Genomic DNA, 25,914 nt, shown 5'->3' with positions numbered 1-25,914 from the left:
TAGTAAGTTTAAAGTGTTAACTCATTTAACAGAATCTTAAAATTTCGGCAGTGCAATTCCTGATATCCTGCATATGACATATTTTTTTCAATTTCGGGGGGAAGCAGCCCCTAGAACTTCTAGGCCTTAGTGGCTCTGTTGTTAATATTTAGCAAAGGATGTTAGGTTGTTTTTCTCTTTGAATGCAATCAGGGTCAGGCATGCTAGGATTTCAGGGGGCTGCATCCCCTGAATATGGTGATTAGATAAATAACATTTGAGATCCCTTATACTAAACCCCTTTTTTCCCAGAAAGCTTCAAATTATGGGTCACCCAATGCAAATAATACAAATTTTTAAAAATGATTTTCTCTGTAGTAATAATAATAAATTATGGAAAGATCCCTTATACGGCAAACCCCAGTGTATATTATCTGGTGGTGCAGTTAAGCTGGGATTCTGTGAAGGACTGTCGTATTGTGGTTAAAAAAGCGCACTCATTGTTTGTTCTTCTTTAGTAAATAATCTTTAATTACTAGCTACTAACTAATTTAGACAGTGTCCATATAGAGTTAATCTATTTGTGTTGGGGGGGGAATAAACAGACCTACACTTTAGGTAGAACTCCACGGGCGATTTTGGCGAGATCCGACACGCTGCGCAAAAACGCAGGCGTGTGGGGAATGCACAGAAGGTGGGGAATGCATTCGGACGATTTCAGTGCGATCCGATCGGCAGTTGTCAAGTCGATGCGACGAAAATAAGGTAAGAGATAGATATGTGACAGTGTGCAGCGTCTGCATCCGACAGTCACGTCGTGTCAGACGAACATTGCAACACCATGCGACGTTCCTGTTGCTTACCTTATTTTCGTCACATCCGACTTGATGACTGCCGATCGGATCACGTCAAAATCAACCGAATGCATTCTGTGTTCATTCTAAAATACATTCAGGAGCCTGCATCTATATGTTGGTTGTGTAAGCGTGATTCTCCTAGATAAAATACATTTAGTTTCAGTACAGAGCTAATACACCCAGTTCTATATAGGTACTTTGAAGATTCATGTATGGAGACCCATTAAAGTTTAAGGGCTCTTACAGACGAGCGTTTTTACCTGCGCTCCCCTGCGTTCTGTTTTTCTGCGTTCAGCCGCAGGGGAGCGCAGGAATAGACGCATTACATTTTTTCCAATGGGGCTGTACTCACACAGGCGCGTGTGGTGCAGGTGCAGATCTGCTTAATCATTTCCTGCCATTTAAGCATCATTGAGGTTTCACTTTTGTGGTTTAAGACTATTAGTAGAGATCATGTTCCCTGTAAGTTGTGCACATAATACCACACCCGTGCACAAATTATGAAGAGCACAGAAGCACCGAAAGTTTTGCCTTAATCATTTGGAGTAAAACTAAAGTTCCATTGCTGTTTGTATATGACAGTCCTAATAGATACAAACTATATGATCATTTTGTTAGGCACCCTAAATGTGCTGGCAGATTCTGTTTGTTCTTTTTCAATGCTTTGGGAAACTTGCAAAATGGTCATTATATAAGCTTTAGTACCACTTTACATTTTAAATGGTTTCTAAGAATACATGAATCCCGACAAATGTACACGTTGCTTTACAAATTGCAAATGCAATGAGGTATACAGGTATTATAAGCTAAACAGTGAGGAAACATACTTTCTATATTCACTATACAATTAATGTAATTAGAAACAATATTAAAATAAAATCCTTCTCATGCATCAAGAACAAGCGGTTTCCAGCTAGCCTGTGAAAGCAGTGAAAATGTATAAGTTGGTGTCAGTCCCCCTCTAGTGGTCAATCAAGAAAACTAAAGTAAAAGGTGTTTTAAAGAAATGCAGGTCTCGGTCGTATAAAATGTTGCAGAACATAACATAATCTCTACTTAAAAAGATTGTTTACATAAAATCAATAAACATTTGATAAAATAATCTCTTAAGCGAACAAACTAAAATACCAATTTTTGTAGAATATTACATGAAAAAGGAAAGCCATGGAATTAGAAATGCAGGGGCTTACATGACAAGGGATCCGAATGGCCGGCAGCCAGATTACACTGGTTTATGTTTAAAGATTGGCAGAATCAGATGCAGCTGTGATTGGTTGAGAAAGAATGAGTTAAGGCAGGGGGAAGCTGGGCTGTGGATGGAGAAATAGAGGGATGTGGTGTCAGGGGAAGAAGCATTTCACTTACATCTTTTAAGCAGGTACAAACATCCCATCCACCTTTTGCATATTTTGTGAAATTAATTTTTATGCAGGAGAAAAGAAAGAAAGAATCCCCTTCTTTTTGATCAGGAAAAACACACAAAAAAGAAAAAAAATATTTTTAAAAAACTTTTTTTGTTATCATATAAGGGTGGTAAAGTGCCAACAGATTGTGCTCATTCACTTATAAATCAATTAAAGTGCAATTCTTAATATCTCTGATTCCAAGAAAAGGTAGGAAAAAGAAATTGGTAGAAGGGTGGAGAAGTCCCGTATTTTCTAGCTGATTATTTGAGTAACTGCGGGACCCCACAAAGAGAGAGAAGTCAGTGCTTCTGGAACTGTGGTCTCAATTCTATTTTAACTAACTGAATTGAAGAGCTGTCTTTTCTAAAAAACCACAAATTCCAGAGCACTTATAGTGAAAACAGTTAACAAGAATACAGATAGGAATCTCCTTAATCTGGGCTCATAGAAGCGCCCAGATCACTATAAAAAGTTTTAGTTTCTTAAAAGGAACCCTCCCAAAGGTTTTATCTAAAATGGTATAAACTGTTGAGAACTAGCAAGCTGACGTGCGTTTCGCAAATTGCTTTTTCAAGGCTGACAGCCTTTTTTTATGCTTCCTAACAGCTACTGCAGTTTTACCCTATACTTATGCAAAGGGTCCACTTACTGACATAGCAAGACACCCAAGGGGAGTCAGCACTGGACTTTATTTAACCTTCTTACCTGTAAAAATCCATGGTCAGAGTGTTATACTGATATATAAAGGTTTGTGCAGCAAGGGAGGACTGGTCCATGGGGATATTTTCACAAACAATGTTACACCATGCATCCAATACGAGGAATCTATAAGTTTTTCTATAAGCTCTATCTGTTCAGTTCATCACACATTTCCCGTGTTTTCAGTTAGCTCGCCGTTCTAATGTAGTGGTTCGGGTGCAATATGCCCCGAACCCTGCTCTTATTGGTGCCCCAAACAAAAGGGGAGAAAAAGACCTTATGTCCACAATATTTCTTGCATGTAAAGTTATACAGATAGGCTTACCCTTTTGGTAATGTGACCCGGGTGCTGCCGCCCCGAGTCCGTCGCTAAGGAAACAATCAGCCGTGTAGAATCCCAAAGTATGGGAGCGCACTTCCAGGGTCACAGATTGGTCGCTTCAATTTTTCAGTAAAAAATTACTTTTATTTAAACATTGGTTAAAAAAGAATTACATCAGTTTATGGTCTGTCGCGTTTCGTATAGACATACTTCATCGGAGACCTAAACAAACTTCCATCACTTCAACTATTTATACCCTCACACGTGACTTTCCCCCCGCAATGCAACACTTCAGCTACAGTGGTGTGAAAAACTATTTGCCCCTTCCTGATTTCTTATTCTTTTGCATGTTTGTCACACTTAAATGTTTCTGCTCATCAAAAACCGATAACATAATTGAACACAAAATGCAGTTTTTAAATGAAGGTTTACGTTATTCAGGGAGAAAAAAAACTCCAAATCTACATGGGCCTGTGTGAAAAAGTGATTGCCCCCCTTGTTAAAAAATAACTTAACTGTGGTTTATCACACCTGAGTTCAATTTCAAAGGTTATAAAGCCATTTCTAAAGCTTTGGGACTCCAGCGAACCACAGTGAGAGCCATTATCCACAAATGGCAAAAACATGGAACAGTGGTGAACCTTCCCAGGAGTGGCCGGCCGACCAAATTACCCCAAGAGCGCAGAGACAACTCATCCGAGAGGCCACAAAAGACCCCAGGACAACATCTAAAGAACTGCAGGCCTCACTTGCCTCAATTAAGGTCAGTGTTCACGACTCCACCATAAGAAAGAGACTGGGCAAAAACGGCCTGCATGGCAGATTTCCAAGGCGCAAACCACTTTTTAGCAAAAAGAACATTAAGGCTCGTCTTAATTTTGCTAAAAAACAACTCAATGATTGCCAAGACTTTTGGGAAAATACCTTGTGGACCGACGAGACAAAAGTTGAACTTTTTGGAAGGTGCGCGTCCCGTTACATCTGCCGTAAAAGTAACACAGCATTTCAGAAAAAGAACATCATACCAACAGTAAAATATGGTGGTGGTAGTGTGATGGTCTGGGGTTGTTTTGCTGCTTCAGGACCTGGAAGACTTGCTGTGATAGATGGAACCATGAATTCTACTGTCTACCAAAAAATCCTGAAGGAGAATGTCCGGCCATCTGTTCGTCAACTCAAGCTGAAGCGATCTTGGGTGCTGCAGCAGGACAATGACCCAAAACACACCAGCAAATCCACCTCTGAATGGCTGAAGAAAAACAAAATGAAGACTTTGGAGTGGCCTAGTCAAAGTCCTGACCTGAATCCTATTGAGATGTTGTGGCATGACCTTAAAAAGGCGGTTCATACTAGAAAACCCTCAAATAAAGCTGAATTACAACAATTCTGCAAAGATGAGTGGGCCAAAAATTCCTCCCAGAGCGCTGTAAAAGACTCGTTGCAAGTGATCGCAAACGCTTGATTGGCAGTTATTGCTGCTAAGGGTGGCCCCAACCAGTTATTAGGTTCAGGGGGCAATTACTTTTCACACAGGTTTGGATTTCTTTTCTCCCTAAATAATAAAAACCCTCATTTAAAAACTGCATTTTGTGTTTACTTGTGTTATCTTTGACTAATAGTTAAATGTGTTTGATGATCAGAAACATTTTGTGTGACAAACATGCAAAAGAATAAGAAATCAGGAATGGGGCAAATAGTTTTTCACACCACTGTAATTCATTGATTAGTATCACCTATACAAAAAGTACTTTGAATATTTAACAGATTAAACATATTAAACATGTTAAAAACATTGCTTCGCCCACTCTTGAGCTCAACTCTATTACTGATGTTTCATTCCTCATATAATTCTCTGTCTTTCACTATGAAATGTTACAATTTTCATTTAATGTTTCCACAAAACGTTCAAAATCTGCAATAAATCTGTATCTAAAAAATTGTTTATACCAGTTCATTTTTTGTTGCAATAACTATACTCATTCTTTGTTTCAAATTTATGCGATCAACATTGTTACAAAATAAATGATTATGGGAAAAATTCATTCTACTTTCCTTTATTAGCAACACTGCTGTTAAAAGATACAATTTCCACATTTTTTTATATTTTCAATCACGGTAGGTACAAAATCCATTTATGTTTGCCAAATTCTATTTACAAATTTAGTTACGTGTTTCATTAGTTTGTTCTAATTTCTGCGACCTAAAAGTATTTTCCCAAACTTTCCTATATATAACAGCTAACATCGAAAACCGAGTTTAATCCCTGCGGCTGTCTGGTATTCAATTTGTGTATCCATTTCACTTCTGCTCGCAGCAATTTAGCCCGCAGGTCACCACCTCTCACATCCAAGGTTACACGTTCTATTCCCTGTACTTTCAGCATTGCCACATTGCTATTACTACATATTTTAAAGTGTCTTGATACTACTGTGGCTTCACTGCCTGATCTTATAGTATTAATGTGTTCCCTTATTCTCTCTTTCATTGGTCTAACAGTACATCCTACATATTGTTTGTAACAGACTTTACACGTTAGTAGATATACTACTGACTTAGTATTACAATTTATAAACTCATTAATTTTATATTTTTCTTGTGTTAAGCTGCATTCAAAGTTATCCGCTACATGAACCACTGAACATGTCACACATCTAGTTGCATTACATTTAAACATGCCTACACTATGTAACCATGTTCTAGATTTAGAATCACGTGAATATAGACTAGGTGCCAAAATGGAACCAATTGTAGGAGCCCTCCTTGCTACAACTCTATACCCTGTACGTAAGATTTCCTTGAAGTCCTTATCAGCATGTAATATTGGTAAGTATTTACCCACTATACCTTTAATTCTATTGAACTGTCTACTGTACTTCGTACTCAAAGTCACTGGTTGAGTATACTGGGGCCTCCTTCCCGATTGTCTTATTCTCTTGTCCTTTCATAAACCACTCCTATTAACCAGCAAGGCTGACTTAAATGCTTCTTGCAATATGGCTAAGGTATAACCCTTAGCCAAGAACTTATCCCGCAATTTGCATGATTCCTTCAAAAAGTTGTCATCAGAACTACAATTTCTCCGCAATCTGAGAAATTGCCCCCTCGGTATCCCCTTGTTAAAGTGACTTGGATGACACGAGTCTGCTCGTAAAAGAGAGTTCCCTGCACTTGGTTTTGTGTGTACTGTTGTAGCTATTCCGTCTTTCTCAACATAGATGTGTAAATCCAAATACACTATTTTACTTCTATTGAAGCAACCCGTGAACGCAAGGTTAAGCTCAACGTTCCCCAGATCTTGTAAGAACATGTTAAAGTCTCCTTCACTTCCATTCCACACAAACAGCAGATCATCGATAAAACGACGATACAAAACTACATACTCCAAAAGTGGGGCATCAGCTCCATATATGTTGGTCTCCTCCCACCAGCCTAAATATAAATTCGGATACGTGGGCGCAAAACGCGCCCCCATGGCCGTTCCCCACTTTTGGAGATAAAATACCCCATTAAAGGAGAAGTAGTTGTGATTTAGCAAAAACCAAATTGCTTCTAAAACAAAATCCTTTACCTGTTCCGAATATTGGCTATAATTGTCCAGATGGTTTTTCACTGCTATCATGCCTTTGCCATGCGGTATGCTGGAATATAGGGATACTACATCTGCTGTCCCCCAACCGTAAGTTGTTTTCCATTCCAAACCATCCAGCACCCGTAAAACATCTCGTGTGTCCTTAGTATATGAGCCTAACCTTTTAACCAATGGTTGTAGCATAACATCAATCAATTCTGATAGACCTTCATTCAATGAACCTATTCCTGAGACGATCGGCCTACCCTTGGGTGGCCTCTCTCCTTTATGTACTTTAGGCAAATGATAGAATATGGGGGTTCGTGGGTGCTCTGGTACAATTGCCCCCCACATGCTATCAATGATAATGCCTGTTTGTTTACCAAATCGTGCTATGCTTTCCAGATCTTTTTTATATTTTTTCAATGGATCTCCCTGTAAAACTTTATAAGTTGCTGGATCCCCAGCTGTCTCAAAGCTTCCTGTTCATAATCTCTTGCATTCTGTACAACTAGGAGACCTCCCTTATCTGCTTGCTTAAACACTAGGGATTTATTTAGTTTTAATTGTACCAGAGCACCCACGAACCACCTGTTGTGGAAACATTAAGGGACCGATTCATCAAGGGTCGAATATCGAGGGTTAATTAACCCTCGATATTCGACTAGGAACTAAAATCGTTCGACTTCGAATATCGAAGTCGAACGATTTAGCGCAAATCCTGCGATCGAATGATCGAAGGATTATTCGTTCGATCGAACGATTAAATCCTTCGAATCGAACGATTCGAAGGATTTTAATACAACGATCGAAGGAATATCCTTCGATCAAAAAATCTCAGGCAAGCCTATGGGGACCTTCCCCATAGGCTAACATTGACTTCGGTAGCTTTTAGCTGCCGAAGTAGGGGGTCGAAGTTTTTCTTAAAGAGACAGTACTTCGACTATCGAATGGTCGAATAGTCGAATGATTTTTAGTTCGAATCGTTCGATTCGTAGTCGTAGTCGAAGGTCGAAGTAGCCCATTCAATGGTCGAAGTAGCCCAAAAAACACTTCGAAATTCGAAGTTTTTTTAATTCGAATCCTTCACTCGAGCTTTGTAAATGTGCCCCTAAATGAAAATTGTAACATTTCATAGTGAAAGACAGACAATTATATGAGGAATGAGACATCAGTAATAGAGTTGAGCTCAAGAGTGGGCGAAGCAATGTTTTTAACATGTTTAATATGTTTAATCTGTTAAATATTCAAAGTACTTTTTGTATAGGTGATACTAATCAATGAATTAGCTGAAGTGTTGCATTGTGGGGGGAAGGTCACGTGTGAGGGTATAAATAGTTGAAGTGATGGAAGTTTGTTTAGGTCTCTGATGAAGTATGTCTATACGAAATGCGTCAGACCATAAACTGATGTAATTCTTTTTTAACCAATGTTTAAATAAAAGTAATTTTTTACTGAAAAATTGAAGCGACAATCTGTGACCCTGGAAGTGCGCTCCCATACTTTGGGATTCTACATGGGGATATTTTGACAAGGGATGTGTAGGACAGAGGTTTCTGGTTTAAGAAAAAGATGAGGTTTTATAATAGAAGCATAGAGTTCTCTGATGGGAAAGGTAAATGCTTTCTGATGTAGCAGTACGATTACTAACATATGCACCACCTTGCTTGCATACCTCCCAACTGTCCCGTTTTTAGAGGGACAGTACCTCTCTTGACAGCTCAACCCGCAGTCCCTCGTTTGTACTGGAAAGTCCCGTTTTCTCTGCACTGAACATCCAGAAAAAGAAACAAAGTTTCAAAATTAATTGGCTTTTGGCAGAGAGCCCAGAACAGCAAGAACAGCAAGAACAGCTGATATGACAATTTTTGTAACAATTTCAAGATAAGCAAATAATAGGTCCCTTGGGAAAGTTAGACTCACAGCTTAAAGGGCAATTCACCGTCATTAGCAAAACTGTAATAACTAAAAAAAAACACAGAAATATGTCCAAACTTTTATAACCTGCCAAATTTTGTAAAATAAACATGGTACTCAGGGGGTGTGGTCACAAAAATGGGTGTGGTCAAAAAATGTCACTGCTCTATGTCCCTCTTTTTATTTCCAAAATATTGGGAGGTATGCGCTGGACCCGCAGCTCTCCGCAGCAGGGGGAGAGAAGCAGATCTGCTCTCATCCATAGCTCCATGTATCTGCACTGGCACTTCTGTATGATTGCAGGTGCATGGAGTGGAGATCGGCCCTAGAATGCATGCTTTCGTGTGTTTCAGCAAAAGCACTTCTTCACTCCATGTACCTGCACTCAGGGAGCGGATTCACTTCTCTGCACCTGCCTACAAACCACAGGAGGATAGCAGCAGAGCCAATTCTGTGTGTTCCCATAACTGCAGCTGTTCTTCCCCTGTACATTGTTTATAGCTACCTACATCTTTCATTTGACATTTTATATGCCAATAAATATGTCACATTTTACCCACGCTCCCTTTAAATGACCTTTACTTTTGGGATCATTCTTATTTAAGGTGTATTTACTTCTTTTTTTTTTTTTTACTTTTTAATATTACTTATAACCAGTGCTAGTCCCAGTTTATGCTTGTGTTTGTAGGGAACTGAAAAATAGTTTCCCCATTTATATTGCAACCCCCTGATGTTTGGCCACTGCAGGGTCCTTTAGGCTCCTCTTTCTGGGTCATATGACCACTAGAGTTCTATAGTTTGTACTATAGTGTATAGTATGGCGTCTACCACTGCTAAAGTATGCAGCAGTCTGATGTTGGAGAGGCTGTACTATGGCAAAAAAGATTATATTTCGTAGCTCTTCGGATGTTTGGTGGGGAGCGCATTGGCACATTATTAAAAACAAGTTAGTATTGTTTTAAATACATAAATGCTAATTCTACCCATAGCAGCCAGAGCAATTCTGACATTTTGTTTATTTTTTTTGTTAAAATTATTGATTGAGAAAATGAAGTGACTCTTATAATTTGAGATCATACTTGGGATCAATAATGTTATTTATTTCTAGATGCCTGTGGCAGACCAGACCGAACAGTTGAAGAGGAACTCCAAGGCACCTGGGACAAGGACTCATATGATCATGGAACAATAGCGTCATATATTTGCCGCCCGGGATACAGTAAATTTGGCGCTATTAAAAAACAATGCAGCAATGGAAACTGGATATATTTGGCAAGAGGGCAATGCAAAAGTACATCCAACTAAATATTTTTCCAATCTAAGATAAATATCATTCTGTTAACTTCAATTCAATACATATTTTTATTTTCTAGAAAAATCATGTGGTCATCCAGGAGATATCCCTAATGGTTCCTTTGAGCTTAACGGGGAGAACGAGTTTGTGTTTGGAGCTATTGCTGAATATTTCTGTGACAGCGGGTAAGTATTACCAAGTAGACTTTTGTTTTTAACGTGGAGCAATAGATACGCCACTGCTTCTATCCAGATTTTGTTTAAATAAAGGAAGTGATCAGATCAAGTCAATTTAAATCAAATGGCAAATTCACTGAATAGCTTGAAATGAGAATTGGGGACTGTAATGATACTATACAGGTTTTCAGTTTTTCTTGCTATTCATTTAAACTGATTATAGACCGCCCCCCCCAAAAAAACACTGGTGTAAATAGCGACTAAAAAAACCAAAAAATGTCCATAATGGTGAAATCCAGATTTATATAACTCATATCAACAATTCTCTCATTTGTATACTCATCAATACAGTCCATGGTTTTAAGTGCACTTTTAATTACTTTAGATTACCAGCGTGGTGATGGCTTTGCTTCTGGCATACTAATATTAGCAGCATTAATAATGACATTAGCTTGTAAATCAGATGGTGCAAATCAGGATCTTCCCTGTAATTTATACAGTCGTGTAACTATAGAGGAAGCAGACTGCTTCCTCTATAGCTAAAAAGGAACCATCCCCCCATTCCCCAGCCACTATCTTACCTGTGGCAGGGAAGCAGGGTGGAGAGTGGGTGGAGTTGGGCAGGGAGTGGGTGGAGTCTGGCTGGAGAGTGGGTTGAGTGTGGGCAGGAAGTGGGCGGGAGGATGAGGATCGGAGTGTGCTGGGCCCCTCTGAAGATTTTTTTTGCTGCAGGGGGGGGCAGGGCAACTGAATTCCTAGGTTCTCTTGTGCCAAAATGTTTACTTATACATAATTTAACAGAACAGGAAGAGTGGTTGCATTAGCTCTGTAGTAACCTGCTCGTATGGACATTTTGGTATGGGAGAAATCACAACATGGAGAAAGCCTTACAGACTATATTCTGGATTTAAAATGCCCCGTGTATTTGGTACAATCCTGGATCAGTCCTTGAGAGATAAGTTTGTATGTAGTCTGCATGATGAGTTCAAGTCTGCTTGTTACTTCGCAGTGGCTATAGAGATAACCAGATGTGACTCTCAGCAATTAAAAGAGCAAAATAATTGTTCATTTACAGATATTCCTAAAATAACTGCAATGTTTAAATCCATTGTGCCAAATGCCCCACAGCCACCTACAATGTCATTCACAGGTGAGCAAGCATTTAGACACAAAGGGTTAAAGCCTGCTACCGCTATGGGGGCCTGCATCAGCAACAAAACTACAGATATGAATCAGAATTCTGTAGAAATTGTGAAATGTTAGGTCACATTGCTCTTGTCTGCAGAAGCAAATCACACAAGTCCAGGGTGAAATTTGTGACTAGCTGTAACAGCCAGCTGAGTATCAGCTGAGTATGAAAAAGTATTTCAGGATGTAAAGCCAAGCCTAACCAACAGCTAGTGGCTAGTGATCCTAGTAAGCCATTAAGAATAGCATGTGGTGCCTCACCCTATAGAGTTGGAGCAGTTATATCGCATATACTACCTAATGGAAGTACAACAAGAACATATGGGTACAAGCAGCTTTTAAAGGGATCCTGTCATCAGAAAACATGTTTTTTTCAAAACGCATCAGTTAATAGTGCTACTCCAGCAGAATTCTGAGCTGAAATCCATTTCCCAGCATCTGGGAAATTGTCAAAATGTCTAGCCCCATGTCAAATTTCAAAATTGAATATAAAAAAATCTGTTTGCTCTTTTGAGAAAGCACTATTAACTGATTCATTTTGAAAAATGACAGTATCCCTTTAATGACATTCACATGACATGAATGATGTACATTCAGTTTTTTTGTCTAATTTACTGCTGTTCTTTATACCTTTAAATGTGAATCAGCCACTGGGTTCATTTAATTATATAGGGGTTATCTTCATCTGCATTTTATACATTTATTTGCATTTTATGTAGAGAGTATAGACAGACAACGGGGATGCTTACCACTGTAGATTTTAATTCACACCCAAATAATAAATAATCAGACATGCTTACAAATGCTGCGCATGCCATGAAATAATTAACAGTAGAACCCCCAATTTACATATCCTGATTTTAAGTTTGCCCTCATTTTACATTGTTTTGTGATCCCACATATTATATATTTGATATATATATATATATAAATATATATATATATATATATATATATATATATATATATATATATATAATACATTTCCCTGATTTTACATAATTTTTTTCTGGTCCCCTGAAAATGGGGGTTCTACTGTATGTACATTATTAATCATATTCATTCAAGGGGCAACTGTGACAAAGATACAAAGGAACAATATATGTTTTAAAGCAAACAGAGGCACACAATACCACCACCTTTTCATTTTGGAAACTGATACTCTTTGAGGGTTCAAGGGCAAAGAATGTTGCTTAAAGTTGCAGCCATAGAATGCTGATGTTTAGGGCACACTTGACAAGATGATAATAATGGATACATAATTTAAATAGTAAGAACTAGTGAATAAATGAGTGACAGACAAAATCAGGACAACAACAGACTTAGAGTCAGATACATAAATTGAGTTGAAAGTAAAACAGGCAAGAAAAAAAACAACGTTTTCAAAAACCGCCAACACATCCAGAAACTGATACGTGACAAAGGGAAAATGTTATTTTCTATTTGTAGCTAGATAGAAATAGAATACATTAGGGCTCAGTAAACTCAGAACAATGTGTAAAGTACAAAAGTATATTACTAACTGCCATGTTTCTTATCCACAATGCATAGGCTTTTCCTAGAATTCCAGAACAATAGCATTTACTACCAAAGTAGTGCTTGCTGACTTTGTATATCCTTCATTGTTAACAGTAGATCATACAGTAGAACCCCAATTTTATGTTCCTGGATATTACGTTCTCCCAGAATTTATGTTGTTTTTTCCTGGCTCCATGCAGGCAAGCAATGTACTTTTTTCACATCTTCTACACTTTCCCTGAACTTATGCTGCCCATTGGGAAATGTTATTTTCGGGGGTTCTACTGTATATTATTCCCTATAGTTCTGGTAGGCTGCCATGCTCTCTTTTGGACACATCACTGATATTTATTTACATTGTGTTGCCCTGTGCCAGGTTAGATTTTGATGTTGTATCCACTGAAATAAAAAACAAAAACAAAGTGTGATATTTTTGAGTCTTATATTTTTAACCAATAAGCTCTATAACCAAATTTACTGTATAATTATTGCAACTCAACTCAAGTTTTTTTTAACAAATAACTAATTCATCTAGGCATTTAAGGCTGTTCGCTAACTTTTTTTTATTTTTTTGATAGATATCAAATGGTTAGCAAACTAACTACCCGAACGTGTACTGCAAATGGATGGAGCAACTTTCTTCCTAACTGTGAAGGTAAATAAATTATATTTTCAAGTCAAACAAAGGCAAATATTTTGATGTACTCATTGCCCTTGCTTCAAATTTGCCTTTGTTGCTGCAAAAAAAATGTTTCTGCATTAGTAATATGTACAAGGCTGCTGCTGGTTGAAGTTGCTCCTGATTGAAAGAATATTAATCTGGTAACACCACATTTTGCCTCTTGCTACTATGTTGAGAGTATGGATTTCACATGGACAAGCCAATCTATGATCACCTTGTGCGATAGCATGAAACATGTATAAACTACAAGAAACTATTGTCTCACTGGTGAGGTTAAACCTCTCAGTAGACTTAAGACTTAGTTTAAAATCAGGGGGACACCCTCATTCCACACTGCAACTCAAAACTACATGGGTAAGTGCATTATGTTTGTAATAGCAGAGACCAACCACAGAATTAGCCATTCCAGATGGGCCCAATAAGTTTATCTCTGAAACAAAGCAGTGTTTATAGAATCACTCCCCATCAGTCTGTTACAGCAGTGGCATCTCATTATACTATAAGGTCTATTCTGCCAATATGTTTCTGTAACGTTCACAGCAGGAAGCTAATGTAACTGGAGTTAGTCTCACACTTTGAAGTGGTGGGAATAGAAATAAACAATTTGAGATGATATAGTAAATTGCAGGTTTAATGGCAGCAAAAGAAATCAGGAACAGGCCAAAAATCAAATACAAGGTCAAGACAAAGTCATTACCAGGAAATCAGGAGGGCAAGAAATGCTGGAACAAGAACACTGGGACAAGGATTTCAGGCATACAGGAACAAGGAACACAGGTCATCCAGCAACAAACAAAATACATTCAATGACTCAGCCCTTAGCAAGGCTCAAGGCTGGGTTTATAAAGGGAAGGTGATTGGGAATAGGAAACTCATGAGGGTAATGAGAAGGGAGGAGACCAGGGAGGAGACAAACTGGGAACAGGCAAATTCAGGAACATCAATGAAGAGTTCAGGATCAGCCCCAAGAGCCCCCAGTGGCTCACGAGGTAAATGCAGCAAGTGTCCAGAACAGTGTAAACCAGAGTTTGAGTCCCAGCTGATTCTGACAGTTTCTTAAACAGCCTACCCAGGAAACTGAATTCCTGAACTAATAACATGACTCAGCAGCACACTGGAGTATTGCTGAACAACAGGAGAGTGTATTTCACTAATATCTCAAACCTTAACTTATCATGTACAATCTACTTATATTTTCAACATAAGTCAGCACAGAAAAAAGAATCTGGTAACAGCAAATTTTCTACCAGCAGGCACTGAATCGCCTTACCCCAGGGGTGTCCTTACCCGCTTACTAAAGTACCCAGCGTTTACAGACCCCAATATGAAGTTACATCATCTACTGAATAATCAACACATTTACTGCATTTTTTCTGGGTAAAAACACATTGACAACTCCCCCCCCCCAAACCATATACTTTTGGAAAGAATATGCATCCAAGCGCATCCAAAATGGGTAACCATGTCTTTCTATTGCAAAATACCAAACTGCAAAGCTGTGCTGAACTTATATATATTATATTATATATATATTAATTTCTTATAATTGTCACAAAGCTTGCATTTTACCTCATTATATGCCCCACATTTTGTAACATACCAACAAAAAACATCCTAAATATGAATGCCAGTGGTCTACTGAATAGTTCAATGCCCAATATGCATAGATTTACCAAACTATGTGGAGTAAAGAGGTACCCAAATGGATATATAGAGTAGAAAATTTCTATGGGCAAAACAATTAACAAAGGACTGTACGGAATGCAATAAAAGCTTTTATTTTTAGGTACTATAGAGATAGTAGAGAACACTGCTTTTATCATTAACTATAAATACTTGCTTGCCACACAGGAAACACTGTGCACTGATTATTCAATATGTAGTGGATAAAATCTGTGTTGATCAAGTGCAAACTTAAATAAATCCTGCCTTACATCCAATTGTGGAAGTAATCAATCCCTGTTATTTTTCTAGGCACAGTGATTTTGCAGGCAATCATCTCATTTGCTAACATAATTTTCACCCCAGCAGATAAACACTTTGCTAAACTTGTACAGTACAAAGTATACTATGAGTAAGAAAAGTAACTTTTACTGTAACCACGTCCTAGTTTTCCTATAGAATACATTTGTCCTTCTAAATTATATTTATAAATCCTATAAAGTCAAGAAATTTGGCTAAAGTAGGAAAATTGCATGCATGTATACGAAAATGTAAAATTCAAATGACATATCTGAATTTGCTGAAGGTCATGGCTGGGGTAACCAAGTGAACCTCTTTAATGAATAAGCTTCTAGTTTCCAGCTTACTCTGTACTAATTGGCAAATATGTTCCATTTTGACTTGCAAGAAAATTTGCAAATGTCAAAAAGTTGCAAAACACGGGGGGGTGCTCATGAACAGCCAACCAAGATGGCCAAACATTGATGTAGCTGCCTACCTCTGAGCTACTGATCCCTGCACAGCACCTATCAGCAGCACACAACCATTTACATTTTTAGGGGGGGGGGTAACCACTGAGATCCCAAACATGCACTTCATAAAGCCGGAAGAGAGAAAAAAAAGAACCGCTAGCAGACTCGCAACGTACCACAGGCCAATGGCACTCAAGAAGATTCCTGGGTGGGCCCGGACTCACAACCAAACCCAACTGATACTCCAGAACACACACAAAGACACTGCTCTTCTGGACAAATACAAAATGCTGCTCCAACAAGAATTGGCAAGTACCGCAGCTTCCATAACCTCGGATATATCCAAACAAATACAGGAACTCAGCCAAAGAACAGATGTGCTGGAGCAAAAAGTGGACGATATAACCACAGAACACACGCAAGACATTGTAGACAATTACACGAAGTGCTGTATAAAATTGAAGACTCCGATAACCGTTCCATACGTAGGGACTTGCAAATAGGTGGAATACCAGAATCAGTAACGGACATACAGGCCAGGGTACAAGCAATTTTCGCAAACCTAGCACCTAACCTTTCAGCTGAAATACTTGAATGCGACCGCATACATCACACCCTTAGACCGGTAAGAGAAGGAGATCCACCATGTGACCTCTGACATCCACAAATCCTCTATGGAAGTGGAAATTACTGAAGTCGAAGTTAAATCTGCTATACAGCACCTCCAACGCTCAAAATCACCTGGATGAGATGGGTTTTCAACCCTATATATCAGAGCATGGGACAAAGAGATGGGAAGTACCATACCTGAGGAAGACTGGCTTAAAGTATAGGCCAACCTGTAACAGTTCAGTTAACACAGTGATTTGAGAGGTTGGATATTAAGTACTCCTCCGCTGGTACCTATTCCCAATTAGATTAGTACTATTTTCTTCCTCTCCTCACTCAACCTCTATTCTCCTAGCCTTTTTTCTTTACATACTATTCTCTATTTTCCATCTATTTAGCCTCTTTGTTCTCATAAAAATAGGAATGGCCATGAAATAGGCCAAATGTTTAGCAGCATGAGGGCCCACTGACACCTGGGCCCACCGGGACTTTTCCTGGTATCCCGATGGGCCAGTCCGACACTGCTTAGCAATGTTCAATTAAGATTGTAAAAAATTTTTGTGACAACTTTTTCAGCACACAGTGCATTGGCGTCTAAGGGCATTTTTTGCAGGAAAAACCTGGTGATAAATTTCACTCATCACTAGCATGAAAAGAGACAGAAAATATTGGTGTACCATATCTGCTTTTCTTGTATTTTTATATTTCACACTTCAGCTGTTCCAATTTTTTGTTTTGTCCATCCAATTTCATTTATATGTGAATTATATATCTCTGAATTTCTTCTAGAAAAAAATTGCCCTCCTGTGGAACCTAAAGAGGGTGTGGAAATAATGTCTTCTTATGATAACGAACACACTGTTGGAAAAGTAATACGTTTTCAGTGTAAGAATCAAAAATTCAAGCTAAATGGGAATTCTGAGATTTTCTGCACATCAGAGGGAGACTGGAATGCACCTCTTCCAGAATGTGAAGGTAAGAGATTGCGACATGTCGATTAGTTACCTAAAGGGCTTTCGTTTTTTTTTTTAATTTTTGCAAAGTGCCTTTTAATAATTAGATGTGCAGCCACCATGTTTATTCTGAGTGGTGGCACTGAACTACATACCTCCCAACATTTGAAAAATGGAAAGAGGGACAAAAAGATCTTCCGTTCTCACCAAGGTAAGCACGCCCATTATGTGGCCATATCCCCTAATTACATGGGCATTTTATAAAATGTGGTGGATTCTCAAGGTTTGAACAAATTTCTGGGAGTTTTAGTGCAATATTTTATGCGTTATAACAGTTTTACAATGAAGGTGAAATTGCCCTTAAAGTTGTAAGTTTCCCCAAGAGATTTGCTTATCTTAAATGGTTACAATTGTAAATAAGTGCAGCTGTTGAGTGTTCTGGGCTCTCTGCCAAAAATCCTTATTTTAATTATGTTTCAGAATTTTTGAATCTTTTTCTGCCATCTGTGCAGAAGATTAAAGAGAATCTCAGGACTTTTTTAATAAAAAGCCAGGACTGCAGGCTGAACTGTCGAAATCTGGACTGCCACACAGAAAAGGGACAGTTGGGAGGTCTCTTTATAAATGCAATTTCTATTCGAAACATGCAAGAGTAGAGGCAAATCATGACATTATATATATCCCCACTGCAAGCATTCTCCTGCTATATATTATACACCACAAGTATGATTCCCCAATGCAGACACACTTGTTGGCACACACAGATTTATTAGTAGGAATGCAATGACTTCTAGAGTGTTGATGTAGGTGGCATTAATAACTGCATTAACATATGATTAACTGGACAATTAGGTGTTTAGGTGCAACCAGCAAAGGTAACTCCAGAAGTAACACTTTCCAAAGTATTAATACCAGTGTTTCAATGCAAATGTGCATACTGTACTTTGTACCATGCATGAACCAGTGCCTTGACACTTGCAGCAATGTGCTAAGAAGAATGGTAAGAAAAAAGTACCTTTGTTAATAGAATTTACAAGTGAACATCTTTGTATTAATTTAAACAACAAATTTAATCGATAAAATCATCCTACTAAGTTTAGTAACTAGCACACAAAAGAAAAAGAATTGTGGATCAGTGCATACTGTGCCCTCTTGACTAGTGATGAGCAAAACTGTCTGGTTTCACTTTGTTTAAAATCTTTCACGGAATGGACATATTTTGTTGAGATGCTCTGCAATAGCATACACCAAGGTATGCTTGTTAGAGAAGTGTCTTTCCATTATGCTACAACTGTTATTCACCAGAAAAATTGGCTTCCATGTTGTCAATCTCTTTTCAACACAATGTCCAGACAGGAAGGAGGCTAGCTCTGATCCATTTGGTTGATGGGGAAGTTAAAGAGCACATAATAATGATGGCTGTTTTTTCTACACTGTTTTCAGTTTCAAAATACCCATTTTTAGTGAAACAGAACATACTAAAATTCTAGCAGGGATTTACAGAAGTCTTTGCAGTTGGTGAAGCTGCAAATTTTGCTGTCAAACTTTTCTGGGCAAAAAAAATGCTCATCCCTATGCTTGATCAGTAGGACTCTTATATAGTTACATAGTTACATAGTAAGTAAGGTTGAAAAGAGACACACGTTCATCAACCTTTTTTTTTTTTTTTTTTTATTATATCTGCCTAACTGGCAGTTGATCCAGAGGAAGGCAAAAAACCCATCTGAAGCCTCACCAATTTGCCTCAGAGGGGGAAAAAATTCCTTCCTGACTCCAAAATTGCAATCGGACTAGTCCCTGGATCAACTTGTACTATGAGCTATCTTCCATAACCCTGTATTCCCTCACTTGCTAAACACCATCCAACCCCTTCTTAAAGCTATCTAATGTATCAGCCTGTACAACTGATGCAGGGAGAGAATTCCACATCTTCAAGGCTCTGACTGTAAAAAAACCCTTCCGAATATTTAGGCGGAACCTCTTTTCTTTTAATCAGAATGGGTGACCTCGTGTCAGCTGGAAAGACCTACCGGTAAATAAAGCATTAGAGAGATTATTATATGATCCCCTTATATATTTATACATAGTTATCACATCACCCCTTAAGCACCTCTTCTCCAGTGTGAACATCTTGGCCAGTCTTTCCTCATAGCTAAGATTTTCCATACCTTTTACCAGCTTAGTTGCCCTTCTCTGTACCCTCTCTAATACAATAATGTCCTGTTTGAGTGATGGAGACCAAAACTGTACGGAATATTCTAGATGGGGCCTTACAAGTACTCTATACAGTGGAAGAATTACCCCCTCCTCCCGTGACTCTATGCCCCTTTTAATACAGCTCAAGACCTTATTTGCCCTTGATGCTGCCGACTGGCATTGCTTGCTACAGTCAAGTTTATCATCTCCAAGGTCCTTTTCCATATTGGATTTGCCTAGTGCAGTACCATTAAGGGTATAAGTGGCTTGGATGTTTTTACATCCCAGGTGCATGACTTTACATTTATCAACATTGAATCTCATTTGCCACTTAGCTGCCCAGATTGCCAGTTTGTCAAGATCGTGTTGCAAGGATGTCACATCCTGGATGGAATTAATTGGGCTGGATAGTTTTGTGTCATCTGCAAACACTGATACATTACTTACAACACCCTCCCCTAAGTCATTAATGAAGTTAAATAAAAGTGGACCTAATACCGAGCCCTGGGGGACCCCACTAAGATCCTTACTCCAAGTAGAGAATGTACCATTAACAACCACCCTCTGTACCCGATCCTGTAGCCAGTTTCCTATCCGTGTGCAAACGACTTCATTAAGCTCAACAGACCTTAGTTTAGAAAGCAGTCATTTGTGGGGCACAGTATCAAACACTTTGGCAAAATCCAAATAGATCACATCTGCTGCCCCCCCCACTGTCCAGCATCTTACTTACCTCATCATAAAAAGCAATCAAATTTGTCTGACATGACCTATCATTCATAAAGCCATGCTGATTGCTGCTCATATTGGCATTCACTAGGACCAAATTTTGAATGTGATCCCTTAACAAGCCTTCAAATAATTTGCCCACCACAGATGTCAAGCTTACTGGCCTATAATTGCCAGGCTGAGATCGTAATCCCTTTTTAAATATTGGAAAAACATCCGCTTTTCTCCAATCCTGTATATAGTGTTCTGTAGAACAGGAAAAGTTAATTTATTAAAAACCTGCAGGAAAAGTCATGATTAGACGCAACTAGTTCTGATTTCAATAAATATAAATCTTAGTTCAGTAGGATGGATGCTGTCGCACAATGACTACTCAAGATTTCTCCTCAGTTCTTTATAGAGCTTTAGGTAAGTCTAGGTCTGGCAACAATTTTTGTATGCGCAGTGCACAAATATAGCAATGAAACTCCCCTGCTGACACCAATTATTGTTCTATGTATTAAATATATGTTGTGTAAAATGCATGTAATGGTAGAGAATTAATTAAATAATTAATGACTGGATTGTAACCTTGATAATTGTTCTCCTTAATGAACCTTTATCTTTCCTGCCACCATGTTACAGACTTTTAGAACCTATTTACACCTGTAATTTATACTGTTTTCTCACAGAAATAAAATGCAGAGCACCTGACCTTGCTAATGGAAGAATAAATGCACAGAAAGAAACCTACTATTTCGATGATAAAATACTTTACGTTTGTAATGACAAATACAAGAAAGAAAGGAGCATAGATCCAGTATGTACTAAAAATGGATGGTTCCCGGAGCCAACTTGTAATGGTTAGTAATGGTTGGAAATTGCAATGTCCATTCTGGGTACACAATGCCAGATTTCGTGGGCGGGCGCCCCTAATCCATGCGGTCCTAGCGTCCGGCCACCAGTACTCCCCAGAGAGCGGCTAGGCAGCATGTCGCCTCTAATTTTTCCGCCTGTGGGTACATGCTGAAGAACATGGATGCCTTGTTTCAGTGAAGCATGCTGTAATTTACTTGTTCCCAGAATGCCCTTGTTATGCTGAACTTTACTCCTAGCACTGCCATCTAGTAACTGTATTATACAACATATTAACACAAGTATGGTTATGTTTTGGTAGCCGAGGATGAGTAGAGTAATACAGTGCTTTATTAGCTGGTTCATGCAGCCATTACACAACAGTAACCTCCAACTTTCCCAAACTCACAGGTAACAACCAGCTCTCTCAAAGCTGCTACAAATTGTTCTATGGATTCACCATTACGTTGTCCTCATTGGCGGAATTTATATCTTTCAGCAACCACATTTACTCTTGGCATGAATAATGCACAGTCACAGGCACAATACAATGCTAAGGAAAGGGATTCACTGCAAAACCATACAGCAAATACAAATAAAAATACTGCTTTCGCTGTGGTTCAACACAACACACTGCAAATTATGTTACATGTCCTGCAAAAGCTGTACAGTGCCGCAAATGCAAAAAAGGAGGACATTTTGCCAAGATCTGCTGTAGTTCTGCTAAAGATGTTCATGAAGACACTATTACAAATGTATTAAGTGTGGATAATGCTGATACATTTATTCCAGACAAGTTTATATGCACAGTATCAATACTTCTTCTGCTGACAAGGGGCCCTCCATTAACCTGATGCTTTATACAGGTTCAGCTGTTTCTCTACTACCAAAGGATGTTTTCTTGAAATACTTTGCAAAAGATCCCCTTGTTGCACCTGCCCTGAGACTGGACAGTTACTTAAAGGATCCAATCCCTGTGCTTGGTTGCTTGCCAGTGACTGTACAATTTGAATCAAATACTGCAAAATGTGACTTTTACATTGTAAATAAGGGTACTGCTATACTTGGGAGGATTCTCTTTGCTGCATTAAACCTACAATTAGTTAATTAGTTAAAATGGAGGCCGATGTGGTAACTGCGATTCATTCTTGTGTTACTTGTCAGAATTGTGACAAAACAGCTATCACACATATACCACCACTTCAGCCAGTACAATTTTCTGATTCAGCATGGGAAAAACTTGCTATTGATATTGTGGGTCCTTTTACAGATGCTCCTATAGACTGCAGAGTTGCTATAACCTTGATAGACTATTACAGTAAATGGACAGAAATTGCATTTCTTTCTTATATAACATCAGCGACAGCAATAACATTTCTGTCTACAGTCTTCAGGAGAAAAGGTAATCCAAAGGAGTAAATATCAGACAATGGCCCACAGTTTGTCTTATCTGAGTTTTAATCCTTTCTGAGAAAGAGGAATATTATGCATAAAAAATCGTCAGTCTATTACCCACAAGCAAATTATGAAATTGAGTGATTCAACAGAAGTCTGAAAGAAGCACTACAGACAGCAAATCTTACTGGGAAAGTATTTACAACAGAGTTCCTACATAACTACAGAGCAACACGCCATGCAACAACTCATCTCCAGCTGAATTATTACATGGCAGACAGATGCGCACTGTTATATGTAGCAGACATAAAACTTCCACAAAATACTGTGCCTACAAAATTGTCTACTGCTGACATTGTCAAATGTCAACAAGCCAAATGCAAGGCTTATACTGACAAAAAACATGGTTCAAGAGAAGTGCACTTTCAGCCTGGACTTTTAGTCAGAATTAAGAAACCAGGACTACTGAAACAAGGACAATCTAAATTTACTACACCACTTGAAGTGCGATGCCAGCGAGGATATGGAATGCAAGTCGTCTTGCTCCTGCTAGATATGACTTTGGAGAAGCTCCATTTGATTTTACTACTCCTGATGCCAACTGCAATAGGCCTGAAGAAAGTGAACCTATAAGGCGTACTGAGAGAACCAGAAAACTACCTGCATGAACCAAAGACTATGTGATGTGAAGAATGTATATTATTGCTTTAAGATACATTGTTGTTCTTTATTACATTTGCCCAAATGCGTTCCTACTATATGGGGAATATGTGGTGTTTATACAAATGGCCTGTTGGTGTTACTGTGCACATGAGTTGTGCTGTGCATGCACAGTATTTTCTGTAAAGCTTAAGAGTGATAGAGTTGGAAGTTACTGTTGTGTAATGGCTGCATGAACCTGCTAATAAAGCACTGTTATACTCTACTCATCCTCAGCTACCAAAACATAACAGTTTCCTGTTTTCAGTCATTATTAGAACAAATGAATATATTAAAATTGCGTTTAACGTAATTCTTATGGAATCTAATACGTCATGTTTTTTTTTCTGGCCAAGAAATAACTTGTGAGGCTGACAATGTGCCAAATGGTGTTATTAAGAATAAAAAGAATGCATACAGACTTGGAGAAACTATTGAATTGGAATGTAATTATGCGTACACGCTCTACAAACCAGAAGAACCTAGGAGATGTACTGTGAATGGCTGGTCTCTTCCACTGACATGTAACGGTAAGTATAGAAATGTGATATCATTTTTAGTAGTTTTAGTATTATTAAAGGAACAGTTCAGTATAAAAATAAAACCTGGGTAAATAGATAGGCTGTGCAAAATAAAAAAAATTGTTTCTAATATAGTTAGTTAGCCAAAAATGTAATGTATAAAGGCTGGAGTGACTGGATGTCTAACATAACAGAACAGAACACTACTGCTTTTCAGCTCTCTTGGTTTCCACTGACTGATTAATCTGGTTACCCTGGTGACCAAGCAGTAACCAATCAGTGACTTGAGGGGGGAATGGGTCATAACTGTTGCTTTTGAATCTGAGCTGCATGCTAAGGATCAATTGCAAACTCACTGAACAGGCCCCCTTCAAATCTCTGACTAACTCAAGAGCTAGAGAGCTGAAAAGCAGGATGTTGGATTCTGGCTATTATATTAGACATCTAGTCAGTCCATACTTTATAGATACATTTTTGGCTAACTAACTATATTAGAAACATTTTTTTATATTGCACAGCCTATCTATTTACCCAGTTTTTATTTTTACACTGAACTATTCCTTTTAGAAAACAATTGATCATGAATGATATGCATTGTGTGTGCATAAAATGAACCTACACTGTATATGACTATTAGATGCAGTGGAAAACCTGCACTATATGCCAAACAACGGAGCAATCTGAAGAACCCCTCTAAAATGGCATGCCCTCACTAGAAAAACACACAAGTATGAGTCCTTTAAGTACCAATACTTTATGTCTGAAAGACAGTGTTTGGAGCAAGAATTGTTTTCCACCTGGAGTTTATTGTATGGTAGTGCAGAGTCATTCTTTTTCTTTGATGTTCAAATATGTTTATTGAGTTTAGTAATAAAACAAGCAGGACTTTGTAATAGGTACCAAAAGCAAGATTAATGAACAAATCTTAAAGCTTAAAGGAACAGTTAAGGTGGCCATAGACGCATAGATAATATCGTACGAAACAAATTTTGGTGCGTGTATGGTGAGAAAAGAGCCGACCGATATCGGCAGAAAACTTGGATATCGGTCGGCTGGTCGATCGGACTGGACGGAAAATTTTGATTGGGTGCTGTTTTAATTGTGGTTCTATGAGTCTCTCGGAAGTAATTCAGACACCGGCTACATATAAGCAGAGGTTTTATTACATACATATTACATACAATAGATGAAGAAGATATACATTACCAAATGAGTATAAGACTCTCAACAAGCACATCCGAAGCAGAGATCTTATCTTAGCTAACTGGTAGCTGAATAGCATATTGTGCCCCTATCTATAATAAAGAAGAGTCTGATAAGGGCTTCAAAAATTATAAGCATATTAGATAATACATATGAAAGAACAAGTATTATGTCATCGAGTTGATTAGTTCCCATGATTTCTCTTGCACAAAGCTTCATTATGCAGAATTATAGATTATAAGGCCACCTTGTATACTATGATACAAAGCTTTGTTAAACACAATTATAAGTTATAAAGCTGTCTTTTTACAATATATTGGGTTTAATCAGAGTATTACCATGAGCCATTATTGAAAAAACTCCTTTTATTACAGGTGCCTTTTAAGGCACCCAAACATCACCCATTGTTAGTGCTGAATCGTCAGATACAGGTAGAATTCTATTGTTTCTACCAGTATCTACATGTATATCTGACGATTCAGCTCTACACATGTGTGCTGTAATGAACAATCTTTCTTGGAAAGATCTTATCCAAGAAAGATCGCAATTGTTACTTCTATGGTCACCTAAACACCAATAAAGGAAAGGGTTTTAAAGGAAAGACAATATAATGTACTGTTGCCTTGAACTGGTAAAATGGGTGTATTTGCTTCAGAAAGACTAGTTTATGTAAAACAACCTGTTATGTAGTCATGGGGGCAGCCATTCATTTATCATGGAATCAAAAGTTATTTGTAAGAAACAAGCAGATTTCA

The 25,914-nt window shown here is 38.3% G+C and overlaps 1 protein-coding gene across 1 annotated transcript in view; it reads left to right on the top strand.

Annotated features, from left to right (window-relative positions):
* The window catches only part of MGC68456 (uncharacterized protein), a gene marked incomplete in the record, with an annotated part of 91,965 nt that overhangs the window by 313 nt on the left and 65,738 nt on the right, over nt 1-25,914 (top strand). Inside the window, 8 exon segments of the mRNA NM_001089673.1 lie at nt 9,857-10,039; nt 10,122-10,227; nt 13,503-13,579; nt 17,419-17,603; nt 23,794-23,964; nt 24,914-24,924; nt 24,926-24,930; nt 24,932-24,939. Coding sequence (NP_001083142.1) covers nt 9,857-10,039; nt 10,122-10,227; nt 13,503-13,579; nt 17,419-17,603; nt 23,794-23,964; nt 24,914-24,924; nt 24,926-24,930; nt 24,932-24,939 — 746 coding nt within the window.

This window comes from Xenopus laevis, chromosome 4S (genome assembly GCF_017654675.1).
Source record: "Xenopus laevis strain J_2021 chromosome 4S, Xenopus_laevis_v10.1, whole genome shotgun sequence".
NCBI classification, from domain to species: Eukaryota; Metazoa; Chordata; class Amphibia; order Anura; family Pipidae; genus Xenopus; species Xenopus laevis.
The sequence above is the reverse complement of the archived record's forward strand: the minus strand, read 5'-3'. Positions and strand labels throughout refer to the sequence as shown.